This window comes from Nannobrachium achirus (genome assembly GCF_963921795.1).
Source record: "Nannobrachium achirus genome assembly, chromosome: 15".
NCBI lineage: Eukaryota > Metazoa > Chordata > Actinopteri > Myctophiformes > Myctophidae > Nannobrachium > Nannobrachium achirus.
In genome coordinates this window covers 11,114,891-11,142,817 of record NC_137822.1, presented here as the reverse complement: position 1 = coordinate 11,142,817, position 27,927 = coordinate 11,114,891, and the positions used below count along the sequence as shown (strand labels likewise).

The following is a 27,927-nucleotide window of genomic DNA, read 5'->3' as shown; positions in this document are numbered from 1 at the left end:
GCAGTATCACAGCTGCATAAAACAAAACCATATTAAAGTTATACCATGTAACTTTTTTTATAAAACAAATCTTAAAATTGTCCTAACTGTTAAATCGCTAAAGTTTTAGAACACCCACTCCGTTATTTTCAGCTTCAAAAGCCTTCTCTTTATATGTTTTCTATGAGCCGTGAGGGGGGGAGAATTTCGCGGCAAAATGACGTCATCATACACTACCGGCCAATCACAGCGAGGGTTATACACTGCCGACCAATCACAGCGCATCTTGAAGTGGGGTCGCTAGGGCGGCCATATTTGTAGTCTCCCGTGTGTCTCTATACTCGGGTGAACGGTGAAGCATGGGTGAAGGAGTGTGTTTCTCCGGAATGCCTGAACGCACAGGAACCAGGGACCCCTCTAAAGATAGATCTCGGCGAGGTGGAGGCAGACGCAGGGGTGTCTGCGGCGAAAAACGGCCAAAAGACGCGGACGCGACCGAGGTTTGCTATAGAGCTACTGACCACTAGTTGAGCAACTTACACAGTATAGCTTTAATTGATTCAAACTCATTTTCTTTTAAAGATCATTAGTCATTAGTTTTAGTCAACAAAATCAACACTGCTGGCAACACATCAAACATGTTAGCTCATTTAAACAGTACCACGCCAATGTGAATATTCATTGCTGGATATCATGTTGTCTATGTTCATGTTGTATAAACTTGCCCCATGTATGAACACACTATATGAGAACACATCTGTCTGTGGGGCTTAGGGAGGCAGTGCTGTGACACTTACTGTGTCATCTCTTGCTGTGGTAGTAAATTAACTGGTTGTGATTAGAGAGGTGTTTGGTCCTGACACTTAAATCTGCAAGTGAAATGGAAAAAGGTGGTTGTATTTTTTTTACCACTTTGGTAGGAAAATGTAATGGGAAAAGTTCCATTCTTAAAACATATATATATTGTTTAATTAAATGTATTATTTTCTATTGGATGATTTATTGGAGAACTTGGTTTGTAGCAGTAACAGTAGTAGGATTGTATTTTGTATATGAATTAAAATATATTGTATTTTCATTCAAAAGTGCATAATTATACAAGCTTCTTTTCAGCATTGAAACCTCTATTAAACTTGAGCAGCAGTCCTCTGACATTATTTTGCTCTTGAAAATGACATACTTTATGACAGGACTGCCGCAAATTGTCTAGGAGGTTTGAGCAGTACTGTTAAAACCCATGTGAAATGTGAAAACCCATGTCAGCATCCAGTTTGATGTTTACACCGCTAGAAGGCGGTTCGCTAAACAAAAATATAAAAGCATTTAACATGTAATATTCTATACAATATCGTATTGACAATATTGTAACAGCAGCTCGTATAGTATAGTGTATGTTGTTTCCCAGTGCAATAGTTACAAAACGGGTGATGACAAAGTAGGGGAGCTTGTGTGTAGCCATAAACTGTCTATAGTACTGGCAGTTGTGGAATATTTAAAGGTACACTTCCCATTGTTAACCTATATCTTCATGTAATTGGTCCTCACTTATGCTCATTATAAGATGGCACAATTTCTGTCTTCTCACTAAAAGTAAAAACTTTTTTGAGGAGCAATATGTAATAAGTAACATTACTCTCCTGAGTAATATTGCCCAACACTGTACATTCCCAGGGAAGAGTCAGCCTTCTGGTTGGTCCCTGACTGACCAACCAGCAGGCTCTATCTGCCTTAATTGTCCCACCCTGGTTCCGCCTTTTTGATGTTGAATTTGCTAAAACATATTTTTGGGAAAATAAAAACATTTAAAAACATGCTGAGTCACTATATTGCCACTGAGCAGCTCCATTTGACTGAAACCAAGTTTTAAATTAGAATTGAACACACAGAATAACAATACGAAGCAACTGAATTAGAATGGTAGTGGATGGAGTGTCCCACCGAATGTCCCACCAAGACACTGCAACCAATGGGTGTGAAGAGGGATGGGACAATGGGCGGGACTTGACAAAGGGTGAATTAGCTTGGAATCCCCATTGATGATGTCACTGGTAGGCAGGTATCTGAACGGTCCACGCCCCTCCTCTGAGCCGGTGTTGTGTTTCTCTTGAGTAGACGTAAATGTTACCATCTTATAATCAGCATTAGTGAGGACCAATTATATGAAAATAGGTTGGGAATCGGTGAAGTGGTGCTTTAAAGGTGATATACATTTTATTTTATTTCATTGTATTGTGTTAAAAGGTCAAAGCTCTATATTCTGATAGTAATCATTTCTATTGAGTGTTTGTTCAGTAACAGGGAGTCTTTCAAGCTCTTTTATGAACCGAAAATACCAATTCCATCCAATTCTGAAAGGGAAACCCCAGAAAGATCATTAACATGATAACTATGGAAATATAGAGCTATCTTTAACACTATTTTAACAAAATAATAACACTTACAGCATCTGTAACTTCCTACTAGAAAAATAAAGGTTGAAGATTCTTTATTTGCCACCCCTTCTTGTTTATGTTTGTGTGTCACAACAAGATCTCATTTATTTGCTTCCTTTTCTTTCAGTTTTTGTTTGCTCTCCCCCTTTTCTAGAATGGCATTATTGGTTTTATCTTTAAGTCATTCTGCATTCATCTGTACGTTTGTGTGTACGTTTGTCCGTGTTTTGCTTGATCTATACTCCGTCGTGCGACAGAGTCGCACACCGAACACAGCAGGGCTACAAGCTCAGAACGCATCGCATCGCACGCGCTGTGAGCTTGTACCGGAGATCGGCTATGTTTTGTGGCGCAACTCCGACGCACGACAAATTATATATCAGCCTTACATTGTCTATTATGTTATTATATCTGTGGTCATTAGTTCCTTCGTTTACCTCCCAGTCTGTCCATCCCTCCAGTCCAGACTGCCATGTCTGTCTATGTGATCCTGTCTATGTAGCTTATTCTTCCATCCCAGCCAGATGAATGGCTTGTTCAGTACTGTCTCCCTACGACGGTGTACAGCCTACCCATAACACAACCAACCTGTGCCAATCTACCTGTGCCCAGCTATACCTACCTACCTACCTATCTACGTGCTCTCTTGTTGAACTGTGTGCACGTCCTTTATGTGACCAGTGGTGGAAAGTAACTAAGTACTGTACTTAAGTACAATTATGAGGTACTTTTACTTTACTGGAGTATTTCAATTTTTTGGTACTTTTACGTCTTCTACTCCACTTCATCTCAGAGGCAAATATTGTACTTTTACTCCACTTCAATTATTTGACAAGGTTAGTTACTACGGAGTTACTTTCTATTACAAAACATACAGTACATTAACCACTTCAGCCCTGTATACATTTCGTCCATTTGAAAATAGCCGATCTACAAGCTCACAATGCGTTGTGATGCGACGCGTTGTGAGCTTATAGATCTGTTATTTTCAAAAGATTTGTATACATTTGAAAACTTGAAACGGGACATTCTGCGTAAGCGTACGGCCACACCAAATATGGTTGCCAGCTGATACGCGGATTCTGCCAATGCATTTCAATGGGAATGGAGCGGATTTTTGGAGAAATCCACAAATGGCAGATTTCTCAAAAAGATCCGCTCCATTCACATTGAAATGCATTGGCAGAATCTGCTTATATCAGCTGGCAACCATATTTGGTTTGACCGTACCCTACTTTCTATTTTTGGTACTTTAAGTACATTTTGATGGCAATACCTTTACTCAAGTACATTTTGAATTCCGGACTTTTACTTGTAAGGGTGCCCTCACACGAATCCGCCAATACATTTAAATGAGAATGGAGCATTTTTTTTGCCAGTAGAGGATTTCTGCAAAAAAAATCGTTTCATTCTCATTGAAATGCATTGGCGGATTCCACTCTAGGTATTTTGTTGTGAGGGCACCCTAACAGAGTATTTCTACATTGTAGTAGCGATACTTTTACTTAACATAAATAATATAGTTATTTCTCTTTTTCCACCACTGTATGTGACTTCTCTCACTTTCTTTGCCTGCCTGCTTATCTTTGCGGCCTTGCCTGTGTCTGTATGTCTGTCTCACTGTCTCTCTTTCTCTCTCTCACGGTCACTGTGTAACTGTCTGGTCTGACAGACGTCCAGGTAAAAAGTGCAGGTAAATCTCTCTCTCTCGCCTGCCTGTGGACTGCTTCCATCCCTGTACCCCCCTCCCCTCCTCCTCCCTCTTGCTCCTTGACCTGTGTCACCCCCGACACTACGGAGTTCTCATGCTAGATTTGTTCTTCTTTTTCTTCTCCTTCTTCTCTCTGCCTTCCATTCCACTTTATTCTCTCTCTGATGTTCTCTATCTTGCTTTGCGTTCTCCGTCTATTTCCCCTCTCTATTTTATTCCCTCTTTTGTTTTTGGCATTCTCTCCACCCCCTCTTTCTCTCTTTCTCCCTCTCTCTCTCTCTCTCTCTCTCTCTCTCTCTCTCTCTCTCTCACCTTCTATCTGCATCGCACACTCTCCAAATGTTGTCACTCTCAGGTCAGAGACAGTAACAAAGATGCCACTGGTTTCTTGTCCTTCATGCGAAAGTCCACCAAATACGAGGATACACAGCACGTACTGTGTAATCTCAACATCGCCATGCCGCCATGTGTCAAGGTAAGTGCACACAGGCACATACACACCCATAACGCTGGACTAACATGAATCTTCTTAAATGCTTGTTTAAATATCCCAAAACACAAAGAATTCATAATTAATGAAAATAATTGCACATCTACGAGCTCATATTTTCACTTTTGTGACCATCTTAGGTTGCTGGGAGTGAAGAGCGTCGGAGAACGTTGACCCCCCTTGCCTTGAGAGAGCGCTACAGTGCACTGAACGAGCAGCCTGGCGTGGGTGAGTGTCCCTTTGCCTGACCGTGGGTCCTCTCCCAGTATATCCCATGACGGAGAAGGACCCTGAATGTTGCATCGACCCTCTGCCCACACCCCTTCGCTTCCCTCTCCACCCTCTCTCTACTTCCACCTCTCTCGTGTGCACGCATGGCACAAAGACTTGAGCCTTGGATGCAACGCACTGCTGTACTACATCAGAGTTCTTTGCAGTGCAGTTAGGCCCCGGACACACATCAAAAGCACGTGCTTTATGCTTTACCTGTGGGGAGGCTGGGGGTAAAGCAGCGTCCAGTTCATTCCCTATGGAAGTCACATGGTTTTGAAGAAGCAACTTGCTTTACGGCAGCTTCTTGCCTTAAGGGCAGCCTTAAAGCAAGCTTAAAGCAGCTTGCTTCTTCAAAACCATGTGACTTCCATAGGGAATGAATTGGACGCTGCTTTACCCCCCTGTCTCCCCTTAGGTAAAGCATAAAGCATGTGTTTTTGATGTGTGTCCGAGGCCTTAGAGGAATTGAATGTATGCCCAAATATGGGTAGCCTTGCCTACCGGAAACCAAAATAACTCCATGGCAAATGGCTAACTAGCCTTTTTTTTTCCTTCTTCCTTTATGACTGTCCTGGTCGCCATGGTGACTGATGAATGGTTTTGCATGGCGCTGGTCTCTCCACTGCGATTTCCTATGGCATGGCAGCAGATATTGTTAGCATTTTTACCATAGCTTAGCACTGGGAATGTGCAGGACCTCGCAGTGGAGCTACTGTAGACAGAGGAGCCTTCCAATTGGTCGGCGACAAACCAGCCAAGAGTCAGGAGTGGTGGTCTGGTTGGTTTGAATAACCATGATGCGAAGGAGAAAGGCCTTTTCTGTCTAGCAAATACACAGCACTGCTACATTGCACCTCAGTCCCTCTATGATGTTATTGAATGCTACTTTAGTAGATGGGACTCTAGCATCTGAATGATACTCTTATCTAACTACGCCCTATTTTAACCTACACTTCCACTGACAATGGTCTGCCAGCCCTGAGGTTCGTATGGATAAAAACACTACTATATTTTGTGGGTAATGCCTATCCCCGTCACCAGAACAGTGCTTTTGTAGAGGTAAGTATTGCTATTGAATTTTAACAGCAACCTAGCTGCATGGACCCTAGAGTTCTGCAGAAATATCTCTGCGAAAATCTCAGATCTACAAGTTCTCAATGAGTTGCAACATGCCGCTTTGTGACCTTGTAGAATGTAGATAGTTCTAATATTTGGATTTTTTTAACTGTGTTGTTTGTCTTAAAGCAACAAATGACCATTATAGTGAAGTAAAGTGACATATCACATTTTAATGTAGTTTAACAGTTATAACAGTAATAAAGCATTATAAAATATTTATAATGTTTGCAAGTATGAGAAGTAAAGGTAACAATTGTTATGCATAATGTGTTAAATATAAATATACATGTAATGAATTATAATCTGTTTATACCACCGTATAACTACAGTTATAAACTCCCATAAGTAGCCACTATCAATTTTACTGCAACAATGAAAGTCTGCTGCATAAATAAGAATTTTACCTACCTTTTACCTTGTATCTGTGTTGTAACAATACAATACAATTCAATTGATTGATTGACATTATAATACAATTTATAATGACCTATACATCAAGTACTATAATACTTAATAATTGTAATCCTTTAAGGATTTGTGCTTTTGTAATAACAGCTTTTAACGACAGCTTGGTTGGTTGCTGAACTGTTACTGTGTGTTCAGATCCGACCCAAAGATATATGTTTGAGCGGCGCAATTACAAAGACTTTTGGCATGACCGAGGCATTTCATCACTTCGGTGTCTTCGCTCCAGCTAGAAAATCCATGTACTTGCTCAATCGTTCTTATTTTCACATATACAACTGGTCAACTGCTAGATCAAAACGTACTGTTATGGGAAAAAATTATGTTCCACAAAAGGTTGAGCAGAGTACCAGCATTACAGATCATGACAGCCCTCTCGGGGCACACCCCTCAGTCCTATTTTCAGACATTTCCATTCTAACAGAGATGCTATTCCAACATGGTCTCATAAGGATCTGTACTAAAGATAAGGGCAACATACAAACTACCATAGAAGTACATGATTCATCAACAGAGCAAGAGCAAGTGTGGGGGAGACAGCTCAGCTGTTAAGATTGACTGCTGTAGTTGAGTTGTAATTAGCACAGTGACACAAAACTTGCTGACTAGACCTTCAAATGAGTTTGAATGGAAGGCCAAACATATATCTGGCGATCTATACATTTCTGCCACCACATTACTTGTTTATGGATTTGGTACTGTTTCCATAGAATGTGCAATGATTCGAAAGCATGCATACTGTAGAGACAATTAATTAAATTAACACACCAAAATGGCGCGATTCAATCGATTAGAAACATATTTTCGAAACTGTCCTGAACACAACTTTAGAGGAAATCCAAGCATGCTTTCTTCTACAATCTCTGTTAAGATTAGCATTTCAGACAGCTGAGACTTGTTCAGTCTTCTTTAAGAATAAGCACTGAATCACAATTCACTGTCTGGCTGTTATGACAATATGAAGTCAATTGAAGCGCTAAAACTTGTCAGGATCAAACCAGGGCAAGTGCACAGAAATGTACTGCGCTAAACGTTGTGCCTGTGACTGTGAGACAAACCCAGGTGTACATTGGGTACTAGGCAACTGTACTGTATGTGTACTTTAGTTTGTGCATCCCCAATACAGAGACAAACTCTAGAAAATAAATATATTTTAACCACCTGGTGTCCGTATTTTGGGCAAGCCATTATAGGCAAACATCTAAAATGTATTATTCTTTTTCTTTACATTTTCTAAATTAAAATGAAAAAAGCTTGCATTGTGATGTATTAATAGCCTATTTTCATGATGAATACAGGTGTGCCTTTAGATTTTGACTTGCCAATTGATGTGCCTTGTGCACAAAACCTTTGAAAACCAGTGTCTGAGTGGATTGTTGTTTCTATTCAGCCACAGTGAATGCCATGGAGAGGACGGAGATCAAGATAAGCCTCATAACTGAACAGCTGGGTCTGAGCTGGGCAGGTCAGTTCTGTACAGTGTACATTTTTTGTACTTTAGTAAAAGTATCAATACTTCAATGTAGAAATACTCTGTTTTTACCCAGTAAAAGTCCAGAATTCACAGTTTACCGTACTTGAGTTAAAGTACAAAAGTATTTGCACCAAATGCAAAAGTCCTCATTATGCATAATGTCCCTTAAAGGAGTAGTTCACCACTTTTCAACCTGTCTTCATATAATAGGTCCTCACTAATGTTCATGATAAAATATCACAATTTTTTTCTACTCACTCCAAGTCTCCTAGGAGAGCTGTGGGAAGTTCAGAATCCATCGTCTTGTGACATCATCATTTTCCCAAAAAAAAAAGTAATCAATATTTTTGAAAAAAATATTTAGATTTTTATTATCGCGAGAACAATGGCTTCCACTTTAAAATTGCAACTTTTCAGGAATAGAAAGCCTGCACTTTCTATAAGCTGGATTGGCAATCGATGATGTCACAAGACGATGGGTTTCTGACCTGCCCACAGCCCTCCTCTGAGAAAAAAATAAATACGTTTTTAAATAAATGTTTTGAAAATAGCAGATCTGCAAGCTCACAATGTGTCGCATCAAGGCGCGTTGTGAGCTTGCCCGTTTTCAAATGGCTAAAATATTTGGTTACTGTATGTTTTGTAATAGTAATCAAAAGCAATAAAGTACCGTCACTAGTAACTAAAGTTTTCAAAGAATTGAGTAAAAGTATAATATTTGCCTCTGAGATGTAGTGAAGTAGAGGTAAAGGTACTGAAAATACTCCAAAAAAGAATCCAGTAAAGTAAAAAATACTTAAACAAGACTGTACTTAGTTACTTTACACCACTGGTTCTTTAGGAAAATTTATTTTTTTTCTGAAAATGTCTGTGCTTCTTCCCTTTGACCACCTGGCGCCTGTGTTACATGACTGTGTTTGTCTGTGCCCCCATCCTCCTTCTGTCAGAATTGGCACGGGAGCTACAGTTTGGTGTGGATGACATCAACAGGATCCGTGTGGAGAACCCCAACTCCTTACTGGACCAGAGCTCTGCCCTGCTGAACCTGTGGGCCAGCAGAGAGGGCAAGAGGGCCAAGAGTAAGTTCTCTGTTGAGCACTAGGGTTCGTTTCGTCCACTAAAGCTATGATGAAAAATGTTTGTAGATCTGCTATTTTCAGAGCGCAACCAAACACAAAACGACTTGTCTTTTACAGTAGTTCTATTATATTTTAGTTCTTCTTCCATGGAATAGAAGTATGTTCTATGAGCACAGTCACATAGAACTTAGCCTCGGAAACCCAGGCTTCATTTGGCGATCGGAAGAAAATGAAGCCTGGGCGATCGCGTTATGATCACTGTTGGAGGAAGTGTAGAATTTCCCTAACCAATCAGAGTGCAGAGAACGTCACACCGAATGTGTTGACGTCATGACGCAGCAGCGTTCTCTGCGCTGAGCAGAGCAGTAGAGGGGGGAGGGGGGAGGAGAACACATGCTATTGGTCGGAGACTTGCGGTGAGACTCGCCGCGCCGGTCCATCTGCCTACACGAACTGGTCCGCGTTAGCCTATTGTGCATAGAACTTTGACAGTCATTACAAAATCATTAAAAGTGTTACAGATTGATGTAGCCTACCCCCATGTGACAAGACTGTGTGTGTGTGTGTGTGTGTGTGTGTGTGTGTGTGTGTGTGTGTGTGTGTGTGTGTGTGTGTGTGTGTGTGTGTGTGTGTGTGTGTGTGTGTGTGTGTGTGTGTGTGTGTGTGTGTGTGTGTGTGTGTGTGTGTCTCTCTCTCCTTCTCTCTATCTCAGTGGAGAGTCTATATGGTGCTCTGAGGAACATCGACCGTTCAGACATTGTGAGTTCTGTGGAAGGCCAGGCTACTCAGCCAGTGCCTTGTTCCTCAGAGGAGGGGGCCTGTCGACTGTCTGCCGACTCTTCCCTACTCTCAATCAATGGTAAGACACAGAAACTCACACACAGACACACTTAAAGATGAGCAGCATCTTATTTTCGAATAAAAATAAAAACAGATGCACTAAGATAGGTTACGATCAAATAAGTTAGATAAGTTAAGACTTAACTTAATTAACTGATTTCAAATGTACAGCTCAACTATGATAAAACACATTTTAACATCTTACTACTACTCTTCACTTAAGAAAGACTTCTTGGGTGTCTGGGTGGTGCAGGGCTAAAGTACATACCCCATACCCCATACTCGCCCCACAGCCAAGCCAAAGGCTTTACATGTGGTAAGCTGCCTGGGGATAGTGTTATTGGTCGCTGCTCTAGCCACAGAGCAGCTCTACCCTCAGGTTGGTCGAGGCACTTGTGCAGCAAGGAGCAGAACTGGGAGGGATGGCGTGTTCCTCCACATGCGTTGCGCCCTCGCGGTGAAACTCCCTGCTGTCAGGTGAAAAGAAGTGTGATGTTTGACTTCATTTGTCTCCTCTGAGACACATGGTTGTCTACAGACTCCCCAGAACAACCGTGAAGGTTGGCAACAACAGAGACTTTGTAGTATAGTGTATTGATCAATTGCAATTGGCATAATGACTAAATTATGGGGAAAAGTAAAAATAATACAAAAGACAAAAGTGTATTTTGCCATTGGGGTTTAAAAAACATTTATTAAGTTACTCTTAAGAAGAGTAGTTAATAGAGAAATTAGCTTATGCTCAATTTAACCCCTCTGACTTCCATACATACTGTAATATTAATTGACTTGGAGTGTAATGCCATTTAATGCTGCAATCCTTCAGATTCATGTCCTTGCGCTTTGAGCATCGCGCAATCTAAATGTGATCTAAATATCTAAATATCTCAGTAGAATAGCAGAGACCATACATAGGCTGTACATACATATTGATCAAAATAACAAAGAATATTCAGATTGCAGCTTCAAATAAAAAGCCTTTAAAAAGAAAACACCCTTGGAAGATAAAAGGTAAACATTCATAGCAGCACAGCAGAAAAACGTAGGTAGACCAAGCACCTATTCAGTAAAAACTTTATATGAATTGAAAACCAGAAAAAACAACTAAAAAATGCTATCTAACTTACAGTACATGTACAGTATGGTCATTGAGGGTAGGCAAGTGCTACGGTAAGTGCTGTGGGCTAAGGTGGAGTCTGAAGTGGTGAGTCTTCAGACCACGGCGGAAGCTAGGGAGTGAGAGTCTGCTCGTAGTGTCCAGGTAACCGCTAATTCACCTTGTCTCTGTTGCTCCACAAGAGGTCACGGACACACGGTCACCGCGCCTAGTCCACAAGCCCCGCGTTATTAGAGCGCCGTTTTTCAGAAGGGGTAAGTTGAAGTTGGAGGGCACTCGGGCTGCATGGACGTATGCTGCTCATGGTGATGATGAATATCCGAGTGACCCTGAACGATATCTTCTCCGAGTGACGTTATGTCGCGCTGGGGAATGGTGTGGTCCCTCACACCGTACACCCAGGCGCGGTTTGCCCCAGCATGCGTTTATAACACCATCGCACTGCGTTCTCCCCGGGGCTGAGGTGGCACTGATCATTCTTTTAGTTGCAATCCTTCACCACACGCCTCATGCCTCCTTTTTAGCCCTGAACATGATGGTTCAAACCATAGCCTCAATATGAGGAACGAGGACATCGCCCTCATGCAGGATAGCTCAGACCTTAGAGACAGTATAAGACTATTAACATTAACAAGCAAAAGCGTGCACGATGAAGAACATGAAAAGATTCTAGAGGGTTGAGTTTCATATTTGGGTTGATAATACAGTATATCTGTATCTGTGTTAAAAGTAAATGTATTTGTGTACGCGTGTGCGCCGGCGCGCATGTGTGTGTGCCTGTGTGTGCGTGTGTCTGGGATGGATACATTAGTATACGGTGGTAATAGTACACAGATAGTGTGCACTGGGCCTTCATTCCTTTTTCTACTCCTCTCTCTCTCTCTCTCTCTCTCTCTCTCTCTCTCTCTCTCTCTCTCTCTCTCTCTCTCTCTCTCATTCCCTACTCGACATATTTTGAAGCTTCATCAGGTACCTGTGGTGTCTCCATACGAACGATTTCTATAAGAATGTGAACCATGTTTGGTTCACCATTTACTGCTGTCTATCGTTTTAGTGATTTCAACTATTTTGATTTCAGTGGGCATGCGTACAAGTGGCTAAATATGTCTTTCTTTTTAGACACAATAAGCCCATTCCCAAGATGCGCCGCAATCTTTCATGGGCTGATGTGGCTTATGGGGGCTAGTAGTGTTACTGTACATAGTAATAAAGAAATCGTCGGCTTTTTAAAAAGACATATTTAGCCACTTGTACGCATGCCCCCATCCACTGAAATTAAAATCGCTAAAACGATAGAAAGCTGTAAATGAAAACATTTTAACACTCATCTTTTCTTTTCAGTAATTACAATCTAAAATATGAAGTTGTCCTTTCACCAAAAGAACTCTACTACGCCCAACCTTATTGTCACGACTGTTTGAGTCAACATAGTCCACATTCATTCACTTGAGTCAACACGGTTATCTGAAAGAGAATACGCTCGGCATCAGTGGACACCAGTATTGCCTGATGAAATATCAAACTATTACCAGTAGATAATGGGTTACTCTCTCTCTCTCTCTCTGTGCCTGTAACATGTCATATCTGCTGCCGAGCCGCCCTACTCTTCTTCCTCCCTCTCCTCCTTCTTCTTCTCCTCCTCACAGCTCTTCCTGTTCGACCTCTGACCTCATATGACCTCATGTTGACCTCTGGGCCTCCTCTCCTCTGTCATCTTATTTTTTTTCCCCGTGCTCCTCCCTCGTTCAGTCGAGCGGGAACGTTCTCCTCCTCCTCCTCCTCTCTCGATCCAGCTCTGTGTGTGTGACTGTGTGTGTGTTCTAACCTTTATGCATGTGCATGCTGCATGTTCTTCTAAATGTGTACGTGTGTGTCTGTGTTGGGCTGAATAGTAGTTGAATTTGTATTTAAACTGGAAAAAATAAGCGCATTTGGCTTAGCTTATCTTGACATAATGTGGGCGGGCATTAATACAGTACATAATTATGAACTACACAACATATATTTTATTATTTAAACCTCTTTTTTAGGAGGTTAACCAAGCCCAGCTTGGTATTAAAAACAAATGTTTTCAAATACATTCAGCCGTGAGTGGATGGTTCGAATTAATCAAAAACCATTGAATGACATTGCTGTTTTTGATTACATATTTGTGTGCACTGTGCATGGCATGCTTTCTACGTGTCAGGTTTTTAATTATTCTGTTAAATTGTTTCTCTGTTCACTGGGTGTTTTATCAATTTTGTTTTCAAATGATGTATTAACAAATCAAATATGTTTTTTTTTTTTTTCCTTTTCTGTGAATTTAATGTTGTCTTTAAATGCTAAACAATAACCCATGGTCAGCTGCAAAGCACATAATGTCCATGTAAGATGTAACAGTGACATGCTGATGTCTCTTGGCTGTGGGCAAAATGACCAGACAGTTAATTAGTAGGTAGTACTTAGTTAACATGTATGATCTGTGGATCTTAACATGTGATTGAAATATGTCATATCTACTCTACTTTTCAAAACAACAGGTGTGTTTGGTATTAATCACTTTTAACCTTTCTTGGGAATGTCACTATAGGTGACAGTTTTCAAAAACTTCCCATATATAATAAACATATTAATAATAGCAAAACTGGCAGATCTACACGAAAACATTGCAATGTAACACATTGTGCACTTTTACTATTTGTCATAAGACAAAGTATAGGGTTTTAGTGGTTCATGTCTGCTTACAGGAAAGCAACCTCTAAAGCAACCCCAAGATATATACAGTATATATGTAAAAAATAATTAAAAAGTATTTCAATATTAAAACAATATTTTGCCCATGCCAGATGACTGACGCACTGTCACTGCAGCACTGTGTGAACATTATGTGCCAAGAGATATAATATTGAGTATTGCGTGAAGTGTTTTCATGTAGTGTTGTGGGTGCGCCTGACAATATCTGAGCACATCTAATCAGTGTACCTCACCTGTGACACAAGAGTGTGTGCGCGTGTGTACGCGTGTGTGTGTGTGCGTGCGTGTGTGTGTGTGTGTGTGTGTGTGTGCGTGCGCGCGTGTGTGTGTATGTGTGTGTGTGTGTGTGTGTGCGTGTGTGTGTGTGTGTGTGTGCATGTGTATGGATATAGTAAGTGAGTAGTGTGCCGTGCAGTTATTGTGCTGTGTTATTCGTTTGTGCCATGACACGTGTCACGACTATTATGTGGCGTTTTTTGTGCATCACCACGTACAGTATTGTGTACAGTAGTATAATTTACCGTGTGCCTTTTTACACCTGTGTGTACTGTATGTGTTCATATAAAATATAAGTACAGGGAAGGACAACCCAGATTCATCTACAGTAACTTCATTCTAACTCATTCTAATCCCGTTTCGCTCCACCTCATTTTCACTTTTCACACTTTCCATCACCTTCCATCATTCCGTGGCCCTTACCTCGACCATCCCAGAAACACACACACACACAGGGGCGTCACAAGGGGTAGGAAAGTGGGACTGAGTTACTGGGGCCCAAGGTGGAGGGGCCCTAATAACTTTATCTATTGAAAAATAGCAGATATACAAGCTCACAGCGCGGCACCGAGTGCCGCGCTGCGAGCTTGTAGATCTGCTATTTTTGAAAAGTTGTGAAAATGTGTGAAAATCTTTGAATATATGTATTTTTTAAGCGAACATTTCCAACTAAAATGTTGCTTCTGGGGGTCCCTGGAACGAAATATTTTGAGATCGGGGTCCGTGGCCAAATACATATCATCTTGGGGGGTCCTTGACATAGGTTTCTTGCACACATTTTCACGATTTTTCAAAAATAGCAGATATACAAGCTCCTGTGAGCTTGTATATCTGCTATTTTTCAATAGTTAACATTCATGGGGGGCCCGCAGTGAATCCTTGTACCCAGGGCCCAGAATTTGGTGTGACGCCCCTGCACACACATGCTCATACTGTCGTCCATTGACACGATCCACTTATAATAAGATTACGACATCGTAAAACCTGCCGCTCTGATCAGATTAAAGAACTATTTCACCCTTTAATACTTGTTATTTTGTTTTATAACAGTAATTCATAAAGAAGGAAAAGATAAAGAGTATTGCAACAACTATAGACCAATTTCTTTACTAAACGTGGACTATAAATTGTACACATCCATTATCTCAAAAAGATTTGAAAACGTTATGGCGGACCTATTATTTTGTACCTTAAAACGATATCTAATGTACATGATATCACACAGCCACATTTTGTAAAAATAAATAAAATAATAATAATAATAATAATAATAAATGTGTTGGATTTGAATGGCATATCATAATTGTACAAAGCTAGGTTGTGCAATGCAACATAATATTCGCATAAATGCATTCAACCTTTTAGAATTTGATCTACCAAATATGTTTTTTTGGTGTTTTACAATATTTCATCGACTCTACTTAAAGCAAGATGAATTGTCTTTCTTGAACCTCATGAATTAATGAACATTAATTATTCTTAGGTATGTATGGTTCAGGATTTATGTTCATGGGCTATGCAGTCTCTGCTCAGCTGTAGTACTGTTAAACCATAATTAACATCTTTGTTACAGTAGGTCTGTTTTTTGGAAAAGGATTGTTATAAAAACTGGCACCGTAGATATTGTTTATGGTACTATAGCTTGTACGGCCTGGGCCGATTCAAAAGTATCCTTCTATATCCTAAATCCTAACATATATATATAGGTAGCTAAAATCTAAAATTACACAGATGCTTTCCGGATTGAATGGGTTAAGTGCAACATTGAACATGTGTATACACATGATGGTATAACAACAATTCCTCAAAATCATGTATTAATACATTATGCAACAAGACATTACATGTACCAAATAGTTTATTGTTTAGAAACAAAAATATTGTCAATGGTGATTTGGGTGAAGTATAGTCCTTTAATTGCTCTTTTCCACCTAGAATACTCATCAGAACTCATTGGTCCAGCAACATATGAACTACATTGTCTAGAAAGCATGGTTCATTTATACAAACAAAATCCCACGATTACAACTCATGTTTAGCTGTTCCATGTTATCAGCACTCACATCATGAGCTCAGGAATGTAATTCAAATAAAATAACAATAAACGTCTCAAATTTTCCCCAAATAAGTTAGCAGGGTTTTCCTTCTATCCAGGCCAATCAGCATCCTTTTGAATGAGACATTTCAAAACGACAATGGAGGCGGTAGAATTATCTGATCGTATAGATCAGAACTATTCAAGCTGTATTAATTGTCACCTGCTCAGTGGCCTTGTCCTTGTGGTTAAAATGTCTGCCCTGAGACTTCAATCCCCGGCTGGGTCATACCAAAAGACTGAAAAATGGCACCCTGCTTGGCACTCAGCATCATGGGTTGGATTGGGTTTGTCCCTGTGACATACTAGCGTCATGTCCAGGTGGTGCCTCAACAAGGCTTACTACTAACTGTTCCTTAAAGGACAACTTTAGTTTTTTACAACAAGGGTTCATATTTTAGATTGTAATTAAATAATATAAAAGATGAGTGTTAAAATTATTTCATTTACTTCTTTCTATTGTTTTAGAGATTCTTATTTCAGTGGTTGGGGGCATGCATACAAGTGGCTAAATGTGTCATTTTACACAGAATAGGCCCATTCCCAAGATACAACGCAATCTTTCATGGTTGGATGTGACTTATGGGGGCTAGAAGTATTACTGTAAATAGCAATAAAGAAACTGCTGGCTTATTGTGTCTAAAAAGACATATTTAGCCACTTGTACGCATGTCCCCATGCGTAAGCATGCCCCGCATGCCCCACATTTTAGCACTGTGATGATGGTGATGAAGCAAATGAAAACATTTTAACATTCACTTTTTCTTTTCTCTAATTACAATCTAAAATATGAACCCTCGTTGTAAAAAAACAAAGTTGTCCTTTAATTCATAAAATGTACTTACACAGGATTTTGTTATACAAACAGTCTGACATACATTAACCGTATCTAGCCAGTTAGTTAGCAAGCTTGACAACGCCTCTCCCTCTTCGGCAACATCCATCTCAGAAGATGGCAGCAGTGGGAGCACTTTCAGATTAATAATTCATAATTCCAGAATGAAAATCCACATGAAAACTGTGTAGTCTAGGAAGGAAAACATAAGATTGCTCTTGTCTAAAAAGCACTTCTCATTTGACCAGAAAAAGAAATAAAGATAAAATAAATATGGTTCTGTATTTTAACTTTATAGACTTTATGAATCATCCTTGCAATGAAGAAGAGGATAAACTAGCCAGCATGAGCGTTGTCTACGTTTATATGACTGTGATTGTCTGTGTGTTTCTGTATGTTGTATGGCTCAGAACATTGAATGTAATCTAGAATCAACCTTTTATTAAACATCCCAAATTTGCAAAGTTCATGAAATTCAAGGGAATGAACACAGAAGTGTTATCAGACAGAGAATCTAGAATCAATCATCAATCACAAATTCTTATCATTTTCTTCTAAACTGTAATTCACAGGCCATCATGTAAAGACTAATAGAACATATGTTTGAATCGACATACTGTATTTAAGGGGGAAAGATTTACATATTTGTCATAGCTGTAAGGTACTGTAAAGTAACAACGTAATTCACGGGTACCCTGGATGAAAAAGTTATTTACTGGGTTGAAACCACAGTTTCAATCGGGTTTAATGACATTCCTGGAGGTGCAGGAAGAAACACTTTGTGTGATGTTCTGGCATGCATTAAATGTTTCACGTTAAAACACCCAATGTAATCACTTATAATCACATTATATTGCATTATTACAACAATACAGTTTATACTAAAGTAAATGATTCATACAGTACTAGCTATTCAGTTCGGTAGATTCTTATAGTAGTCATCCTGCAAACTTTCTGACAAAGGCATTGTCTAGGTAGGCGTGTGTGTGTGTGTGTGTGTGTGTGAGTGTGTGTGTGTGTGTGTGTGTGTGTGTGTGTGTGTGTGTGTGTGTGTGTGTGTGTGTGTGTGTGTGTGTGTGTGTGTGTGTGTGCGTGTGCGTGCGTGCGTGCGTGCTTGTAGACAACATTTTCGGGGATTTTTGGGAGGATACATAATTATGCATGTTTTCACTTGCGAGTATAACTGCAAGTGCAACAGCAACTTGCTGTTTCTTTTGCAGTGACTGCAAGATGCTGCTCACCCACACCTACGATTTGTGACTAGGGTTGGAACGATAACTATGATTTCCTGGTATTATGTTTACTAAAACGTCTAAAAAAACCTCATCTACATGTCTCAAACAGTTGGTCGGTCCAGATTGTAGCCTCCTAGAGCACCTTTCCTCTTCCTTGATTGACTTGTCACTAAGAGTGACTTACAAGACCGAAATACGATTTGTAATGGATCCAAATACTTGGATCCATTTCCTGTACCTGTGATGGCCATAAAAAGTGTTGGATTATGTGGATAAAGAGTATGTATTTATGGACATTGAAATGCTGTATTTAGCCAGCACCTCAAAACTACATTTGTACATGAAACTATACTCTTTCTGGTCCATGGGCCATTATCATGTCACATGGAAAACTGAACTACTGTACCAAAACTCATCTGGCACACAAGATTTGGGGAGACCCATTTCTTGAGGGTTTCTGTCGTTCATTCTACATATGGTCAGAAATGAACACAACAAATGTGAATTCATTTGTAGGTAAAATATCACTCAAATCCATCAATACCACCCTTACTGTATGTGGATATCTGGTATACCATTACTTTGATATCTGAACATTGAATATCGTGCCAACCCCACTTGCAACACATAACACTACTGTAGATACACTTCTTCTCACCTCCTGTTAAGGAACACAGCATAACTGTCAATACAATATGTCACTTTCTTATTTATTAAGACACAAAGCAATGCAGCCTTCGCCTTATAGAAATGAAGCTCCTTTAACCCCTTGTTAAACCTCACAATTTTGCTGTGTCCCAATGATGGTTAAACAGACTGCTTCCTTTACCAAACAACACAAATGAGTCTACTTTAAAACCAGCCAACCAAACAAGTCAACATTGAACAAGGTAAAGGAAGCACAAGGAAAAAACAACTATGTTTTTACTACTTCCAGTAAGGTTCTGGGCTCTGCTCAGGTTATTTCGACAATGTGTACCAACCACCTTTTAATCTGAAAGTAACGTAAAAACATATTGGGTTGGGATTATTTATCAAGGGCAGTCGAGAGGGAGTGCTGATTTAAGATCAAGACCAAGGTCTGTCTTTCACACTTGCACACCAAACCAGCTGCACAAGGCCCTCGTCGGTCAGTGGTCCTAAATCATCAACCTCACTCACAAAGCACTTGATAAAAGAAATAAACCAAACCAAAAAAAAAACCCTCTGGTTTCTTTCCTGGCATATTGGGACACGGCCGAGTTGGACTGTTTCGTCTGAGGTCAGAGCTGTGGTTCTCAAAGTGGATTCCAGTGACTCTGTGGGTTCCTTTAGTGGGGTCTAAATCGACCCATACAAGTCTGTAACTCTGACAGTGTACAAATGGAACCAAATGAACCCTAACAGGTTCAGTTGGTTCCATTTGTACACTGTCAGAGTTAACGCTCGCATGACAGAGCCTGATTTTGAGATTTAGAGGTGAAATGGATTTGCTCAGGAAACTCTCAGAAATTTGCCCTTTCAAGTCTTGTTTTTTTTTAACCATCTTAGACGTTTTGTAAATATGAAATAAATATTTTTGAGGGTTTCCTGAGCAGTCTTGTTTCATTTCTTAAATCTCAAAATCGGTCAAAATGACCTGTTCAGTCATGGCGAGTGTTTGGGAGACCTTGACATTTGAACATTTGAGAACCACTGGGTCAGAGAAACAGTCACCCCCCCTCCCCGTCCTCCTGAAGGGCTTGCTGGGTTGGTTCTATCTCTCGTCTCCCTTCCTTGTCTCCCCCCCTCTCTCCAGGTTACGGGCTGGTTGCGGAGGAGCTGCTGTCCCCGGCCTCCCTGCAGTACAGCTTGCCCTCCCCGCTGGGTGTGGAGCCGTACTGGCAGGAGGTGTCCAGCCTGGAGTGCGCCCCCATCGCCACCACCGAGGAGGACACGCTGATGGAGATGTCGGACGTGCAGGTGTGGCCGGCGGGGGTGAGCCCCTCGCTGGTGACGGTGGAGGACTCCTCCCTGGACGGCGGCAGCAGCCGCGCCGACGACTCTGAGGGCGCCACGCTCTCGCTGCCCTACAGCATGGGCCGCCCCAGCAGCGGCGCCAGCGGGGCGGGCAGCTCCATCATGGAGCTGGAGGAGGAGGAGGAGGACGATGAGGATGAGGAGGGGTTGGAAGGGGAGGCGGAGGAAGGAGGGGAGGCGCCGCCGGAGCTCGCTACCGCTATCGCCGCCGCGCTGGCGGACACTAGTAGGGACAGGGACAGGGTGAGAGCCAGCGGCGCCGTGCCCAAGGTCAACTCAAACGGCCAGCTCGGAGGAGGAGGTCAGAGGTCGGAGCTGTGGAGGGGAGGAGAGGCCCCGGGAGGAGGAGGAGTGAAGGGAGGAAGAGGTGTAGGGATGATGGGTTCAGAGGGGCTTTCTGTTTCTGCAGGCCAGGAGGATGTTTACGCTCAGCTCTGTGAGATGTCAGGATTGAGCCGCTCTGCCGAACACAACGGAGACAACAGGTAAACGAATGTCACGCTTATGCAAAGTAGTGTGCGTGCGCCGTGCGGGCGGGTGTGCGAGCGAGTCAGTGAGTGCCATCCCCATTTACATTTCAACTGCATCTTTCTCTTATTCCTCCCCCTCTCTCTCTGTCCCTGTCTCTCTCTTTCTCAATTCCATTCCATTCCATTCAATTCAATTAAAATGGCTTCATTGACATGAGAAAACACACTTTAATATTGCCAAAGCAAAAGTGTAACAATAGAGGGTATGCGCGTGACATCATCATCGTACCTGGAAGTTATGCGGGAACGCCTACTGAGTGGGGAAAAAAAGACTTTCTGGCCCATATATCCAAACAGAAAAGTCATATCTGATTGCATTAAACAACGTTAAACTCACTTTCCCACTCACTTTGCCAATCGATTTGCCCAAAAAAATGTACAATTGAAGGGAATAGAAATGATGTGCTCTCAGAGCTGTTACATTGCAACTGAGGCAAATCTAACTTGCAAAACCATACCCCCCTCTCTCTCTCTCTCTCTCTCTCTCTCTCCCTCCATTCATCCAGGGTGGTGGGAGGAGGGGCGTTCCAGCCCTACCTGCCGTCGGCAGACAAGGACTCCTCGTCCCTGCAGGGCTGGGTGGCTGCCAGCTCCCACCAGACCACCACCAGGACGTCAACATCCTCGTCGTCATCGGGACACGACGGCGGCGGCGGCGGCGGCGGCGTTCCGGGGCTGCGCGTGGCCCAGGAGACCCTGCTGACTCCGGTGTGTGACACGGGTTACTCACATGTGCTGCGTGCGGGAGGGCGCCTCCTACATGGCACGCAGGAGCCGCAGTCCTTTGAACAGGTGCTGCGGGAGGCCACAGGGCTGCGTGCTTGGGGACAGGAGCAGAGGCGGGAGATTATGAAGGTCAGGTTGTCACCTTGTCACGCCGACCGACCACCCCCCACGCTCGCTTTCCTGTTGCCTGGAGGAACAGCCTTCCGGGTGCCCATGCCTCGACCCCATTTCTTTTTTCATATTTGTTCATTTAAAACCCATTTAGGGCCTAGAATTATTGAATGCTTTAACCAGTGAAAAATAGCAGATATACAAGCTCTCAGCGCGGCACCGAGTGCCGCGCTGCGAGCTTGTAGATCTGCTATTTTTGAAAAAGTCGTGAAAACGTGTGCGCAAATCTTTGACTATTATGTATTTTCAAAGCGAACGTTTGTAACTCAAATTTTGCTTCTGGGAGGTCCCTGGAACTAAATATTTTGAGATAGGGGTCCGTGGCCAAATAAATATAATTTTGGGGGTCCTTCACATGAAAAAGTTTGAGAACCACTGACATAGTAGTCTCTCAAGAACAGACTAACTGAGCTCCAGTTAAGTGAAAAGGACCTTTTCTTTGACGATGTCTAGCCAGATTGCTGACATAGAAACGTAGGTTTTTCAAAAAACCTTAGAAGGATTCAAAAGGCACTTATAGAATCATGTCAAAATTCTAATTTTCCCGATTTTTCAAAAATAGCAGATCTACAAGCTCGCAGCGCGGCACTCGGTGCCACGCTGTGAGCTTGTATATCTGCTGTTTTTCAATAGTTAAAGCATAAAATAATGATACACAATAGTGTGTACCCGTTCTAAATGGGTTAATTTTTTGAACGATGAATACAAACAGTGGCATTCGATTTGAATTCATCCTCAGCCATCGAACGATTTCAACGCAAGCCCAAATGTCGCGCGTCAGAATTTTGCTGAATTCGATTATGTGTTGTGTGGTTTGGTGCAACACATGGGGCGAGAGATTTGCCATATCCAGTCGCTAGATTTTTGCTTTTTTTTTTGTTCACGTTCATTGATTAAAGAACAATTCATTACTAATCTAAGAAATGTGAGACATTAATTTCAATTAATTCCTAATCTAAATAATGTTAGATATTAATTGTGTGTAAATGTTTTCACAGAGTGAAGAGAAAGGTGACTATGCAGATGTGGAGCATTTTGTTGATGAACATGGAAGTAGTGAACAACTCCCAAGGAAGGTGAGTTTTAAGGTGAGGAGGCCTACACTAGTTGTTAGGGGTGGGCGATATGGACACAATCAAATATTACTATTTATTTGACCAAATACCTTGATATCGACATTGTAAGGATAATATAATTGTAATATAATATCGTCGTTGTCGGGTGAAAACCAAATGTCCAAAAGCGTTCGTTTTGCATTTATCATTTTAAAAATGATTCAAACTAGTGAAAACACTTTTGTGCGACGGCCTTGTATGGTGAAGCAGGCTTTACTTTTGCGAAAAGATTACCCATTTGAAACTTGGAGATACAAGGTTTCTGCCCGACAACGACGATATAATCTTTAATATTTTATACTTTTATTATACTATTATTATTTATTATTATTTACATTTTTTAAAATAGCAGAACTACAGTACAGGCTCACAATGAGCTTGTTTGGTATTTCTGCAATTATTTTCTTTATTACATTAATAAAAGGGCTTAAAGGTAGGGTAAGTTTCAGTTTTCATGTAGGTGACAGGCAGCCATCCTCCAATCATGATCAAGTGGGGGCAGGCCTTGATGCGCTTAAGGCTCGCCCCCACTCGTCCATGATTGGAGGAAGGCCCCACTCTAAAACTTGTCACCCAAACTGCTTATTTCTCCTCACAGGAGATAAGGCTGGAGTCCAAATATGGACCAAACATCCTATAGTAACTACTGTAGTACTATCAGAACATAGACCCATGTTGTTATTATTTGAATTCACTTACCCTACCTTTAAGTTATTACAGGGTTCCCACGGTCATGAAATTCCTGGAAATATTTTGAAATTAGAAAAATATCTTTCCAGTACTGGAAAAGTTTTGGAATTTATCAAGGGTCCTGGAAGGTCCTGGAAAAAATAGCTATGCATTGTCATTGGTTATTGATTTTGTTAATACCTCTGAAATGACAAATTAAGAATGGGCCAAATTGTCAAATATTAGAGGCAGAAATTGTGAAAATAGCCGATCTACATGCTCACAACGCCTCGCAACGCGAGGCGTTGTGAGCATGTTGATCAGCTATTTTCACAATAAAACCAAAATTCCTCTACTCTTAGTGCTCGTCAGGGTGGGGGGGTCCCCAGTTAAAAGATGATTATTTTGGGGGTCACGGCCTGAAAAGGTTGAGAACCACTGGCATACACTACCTGTCTTTAGGCATATTGCACATAGGAGTAAGCGACCTGTTATTGAGCTGAATTATTGTTGTATAGTCCTGGAAATTGGGTTAAATATTCTGGAAAAGTTTTGGAAAGGTTTTGGAAATGAATTGGTAAAAATGTGTGTGAACCCTGTTATTAAAACCATGATTCTTCTTTCTGCTAATTCCCATTTGCTGCATTGCCACATTCATGCGTTTCCATATCTTCTTGTCCTCTGAATCTTCTTCGGTTCTCTCCAGCACCTGCATGTCCTCTTTCACCGCACCGCACAAAGCCTTCCTCTTTTCCTCTTGCGTGGCAGCTCCATCTTCAGCATCTGTCTCCCACTATAGACATCATCAGTCCATTTTTAAAATCATCTCAACCTCGTCTCGAGTACGCAATCCCCAAATCTTCCAACCTGGGCTGTCCCCCTACAGTATATCTAATATACTTTAGACCAGGGGTCTTCAACCTTTTCAGGCCAGGGACCCCCAAACTGATGGGGAGATGGCTCGCGGACCCCCGGTTGAAGACCCCTGCTTTAGACAGGAACACTCACATCAAGTAGATTTAACCATTGATTTCAACAAATGGAATACAGTTAAACTTGGCGCCAAAGGCCTCCACGTTCGGAGATGTTCCATGAATTTTGTTCAAGCAGCTGCTATGCAAAATCAGGGAACGCTAAGCATAGCTCGTTTTATACTTGCGGGTTAGGTACTTTTAATCTTGCGGGTTAGGTACTCTTCAGTTGCAAATGTCATGCATTAGGGCGAACATGACAAAAAGAGGGAGTCCACACACAAGTTCAAAAGTTAAAATGTTATTTATTAGACTAAATTAATTCAATAAGGCAATCAAACAAACTGGTATGAGGTGTGACATGAAGTCAGTATCAGTCATGTCTGCAGGGTATGGATGTGTGGAGTGTGCTGTGCGCTTGTTGTATAAAAAGTACAAGAGCCCGCTTCCAGGAGTAGAGACAGTCCCTATATACTCTCCAAACCGCAAACCACACCCCCATCAGGTGTGCCCTATTTGCCTGACGGCCTGCCCCACCCTGGCCTATTGACCATATTCACACGGCGGCCATCTTGCCATTAAAGTTAATGCAATGCCACCCCAGTTGCCACCCGGTTTCAATGCAAATTTCAAACATGGCCGCCAGGTGAATAAGGCTAATAGTCACTGGGGCTGCCAGCAATCCAACAGTCAAGGCAGAGGGGCAGGGCTGTCATACAAATCACCCCTGACATTTATATTGCCATATCGCAATATTCCGATATCCAAAATCCCAGACGATATCTAGTCTCATATCACAATATTGATAGAATATCGATATTGCCCTGGCCAGTTGTTTTTTACATTATTTACATTCAGCCATATTCATATAGACACAGAAACATAGCTAGTGCAAGAAGACGTTTATGCTTACACAAGTGGTGGGAAATGAATGCCAGCCACCACCCAAATGATCATACATTTTGGTTGTGACTGGTAAATGTGTCCACACTACCAGCCATTTTGACAGCTTATAAAATTGGATTTGGAGGTAAAGTTGTGTTTTACGAAAGGCAGGGTTTACTTCCAAAATTAGACCAGTATTCTTATATAATGAATGAGTCTAAGACCCAAATTAACATAGTAAAGTATCGTTTTATCGGAATACATAAAAACATTACATTAAATCAGTGGTTCTCTCACATTGGTTCTCAGTCAGTGAAGCGTACCAGTCTGCGGAGAGTTTATGGGGGTCTAAATTGACCCTTACAAGTCTGTAACTGAATAATGTACAATGTCAAAGTTAAGTGGAGACCTTCAAATTTCATAGTTTGAGAACCACTGAATTAAATGATTAATAGTTCAAGGTGTTGAACTCTGAATTATGATGAGTCTCTTCAAAATGGATGAGCATGGAGGATGTCCGGGTGGTGTAGAGGTAAATCCACCCACCACTGCATACAGTAGGTCTGGGTTCGCTTCCCTGCCAGGCACGTAGACATCAAATGGGCTTTTACAGCACTGTTACCCGTCAGTAAAAAGTGCCCTCGCTCCAGACCACAAATTTCAGCATTTACTATGGTGAAAGAAATGCAAATGCCCCCTTTCCATGCCGTACCCAAGGGCAGCATTCAAGAGAACTGCCTTTGCCAAACTCTCCTGAGCTCTCCTGAATTGCTCTCTGTGTCAAAATCCATAGCACAGTGTTACTCAAACTTTCAAATGTCAAGGTCTCCCCTTAACTCTGACAGTGTACAAATGGTTCCATTTCCATTTGTTCCTGCCCTGCTTAATGTGTGGAGGGTTCCTATAACTTCCTACAGTATAGTTAACCGGTCAGAGTCTTGTCTCCTTCCCTCCTCCCTCCCTCCTTGCTCCTTAGGTGAGGGTGGAGGTGAAAAAGAGCGCTCAGTCAGTGAAGCGTACCAGTCTGCGGAGAGTTAAACACTGAAACACACATACTACCCAGTCCTCCAGGTACGGGACATGCAGCAAGCACTGGAGCAAACCCAGTGCTTGGGGAAACATGACTCTTTAGGTGGATATAATGAGCCCTTGGGCCCAAGACCTTATTAGAATGGATGTGCAGCGCCCAACTTTCACCAGGCATGCTTCAGCTTATGTGCACTGGACATGGCAGATGGCATTTATACATCGAGATACATATTTTTCTTTATTTCTTTAATGTTTCATACCTCTTAACCCTTTGTTAACCACATGAACCCTAGCATCCCTATTCTGGTCATGTCATAGAACTGCCTGTCTGGTGTAATTTACGCATCCTATAGGTTGACCCCATAGACTTGTTTAATATTGTGTCAAATGGATATGAAGGATAAACAATTGTCCAGAATAGCAGCTCTACAAGGTCACATTCTAATGCAACACATTTGGATCTATTATTTTTGCTATTTGACTTACAGGTACAACAAAGCACATAGGGTTTAAGTGGTTACGATTGGGACAGTCTTGTCACATATAACTCTCATATAAGTGTATGTTGTGTGTTGTGTGGCGTGTCACATGAATCAACTGAAACAACTGAGACAAAAGAGAGTAAATCCCCACTAGCAGCACAAAATTGCATGGCAATCTGCCCTTTCAAAGTGGGCATTTTGGCCTTCAGGAAATACATGAGATTATAAAGACCTCAAATTGAGCTTTAAGTAAAGTAATTCATATAAATATTGTGCCTTGTTGTTAGGCATATCGTGTTATTGCTTGTACATGTCGATTACTGTGAATTATAATAATGTTTGAACAATGTTTTTTTTTGTAGGTATATAACAGCCTTAAAGGTGTAATGTTTTGTATAAAGGCTAAGAGAGATTTAGGCTAATACAAATTAGGCCCAAGTTATCTATCTTTCTGTTTGTCATTTATCTTCTTGTTTAAATGCAAAGGAAGATAACAATTTACAGGTATGAATCTGTTTACCTAACAGTGAGCAGCATTAGGCCCAGTGCACTTTCTCCTCTGTCCATGGTGCTGAAATTGTTCAAATTCATGTCGCTGGCTGCCATTGAAAAGGAATGGTTGACTGTGGGTCAACCATTTTTGTCTATTGACATGTTGGCCACTTTTGTGTCAAAGCATAACTTATTATAATGATTTTTTTAATGGTGTCTCTCCATCTTTTAGGATCGGACATCCACTGCCAAACCATCATCCGCAAAAACACAGCCCGCACGGAGATGGAAATGAGGGGAAAGGAATGAGAGAGTGGGAGAGAGGACGACAAAGACACAAAGACTAAGAAATGCAAACTACAAAATTACAAATAAAATCATCTTCAAAAAGAACATGGGATCCTACAAATGAGAAGAAAAAAGACGAACGGAGTTCTACTTGTAGTTTTGTAAAATTTTTAAAGAAAAAAATATCAATTAGACTAGGGCATGATAGCTTTTGTATTAAAACAAAAGAAACGTGAGGAGAAAAAAAAACTAACAAAAAAAAAGCAACAAAAAGTGCTTCCTGTCAACTGTAATCGCATGATGACTGCTGGTGCATGCAATTTGACCTTTGAACTGTCATTATCTACAGACTGAAGGGGGTACAAGGTTATGGGACCTGTCCAAGGGCCACGTTTTGGACCTTCACCCCCCTCCC

General features: G+C 41.4%; 1 protein-coding gene across 1 annotated transcript in view; it reads left to right on the top strand.

Annotated features, from left to right (window-relative positions):
- The window catches only part of LOC308299606 (uncharacterized protein), a gene marked incomplete at both ends in the record, with an annotated part of 155,105 nt that extends 128,839 nt beyond the window's left edge, over nt 1–26,266 (top strand). The window contains 10 exons of the mRNA XM_080743401.1: nt 4,478–4,597; nt 4,753–4,840; nt 7,860–7,934; nt 8,891–9,022; nt 9,735–9,881; nt 11,162–11,233; nt 19,934–20,639; nt 21,191–21,539; nt 22,580–22,657; nt 26,198–26,266. Of these exons, the coding sequence (XP_080599527.1) occupies nt 4,478–4,597; nt 4,753–4,840; nt 7,860–7,934; nt 8,891–9,022; nt 9,735–9,881; nt 11,162–11,233; nt 19,934–20,639; nt 21,191–21,539; nt 22,580–22,657; nt 26,198–26,266 (1,836 nt within the window). The remainder of the gene's footprint in view (nt 1–4,477; nt 4,598–4,752; nt 4,841–7,859; nt 7,935–8,890; nt 9,023–9,734; nt 9,882–11,161; nt 11,234–19,933; nt 20,640–21,190; nt 21,540–22,579; nt 22,658–26,197) is intronic.
- Between the last annotated feature and the right edge of the window lie 1,661 nt (nt 26,267–27,927).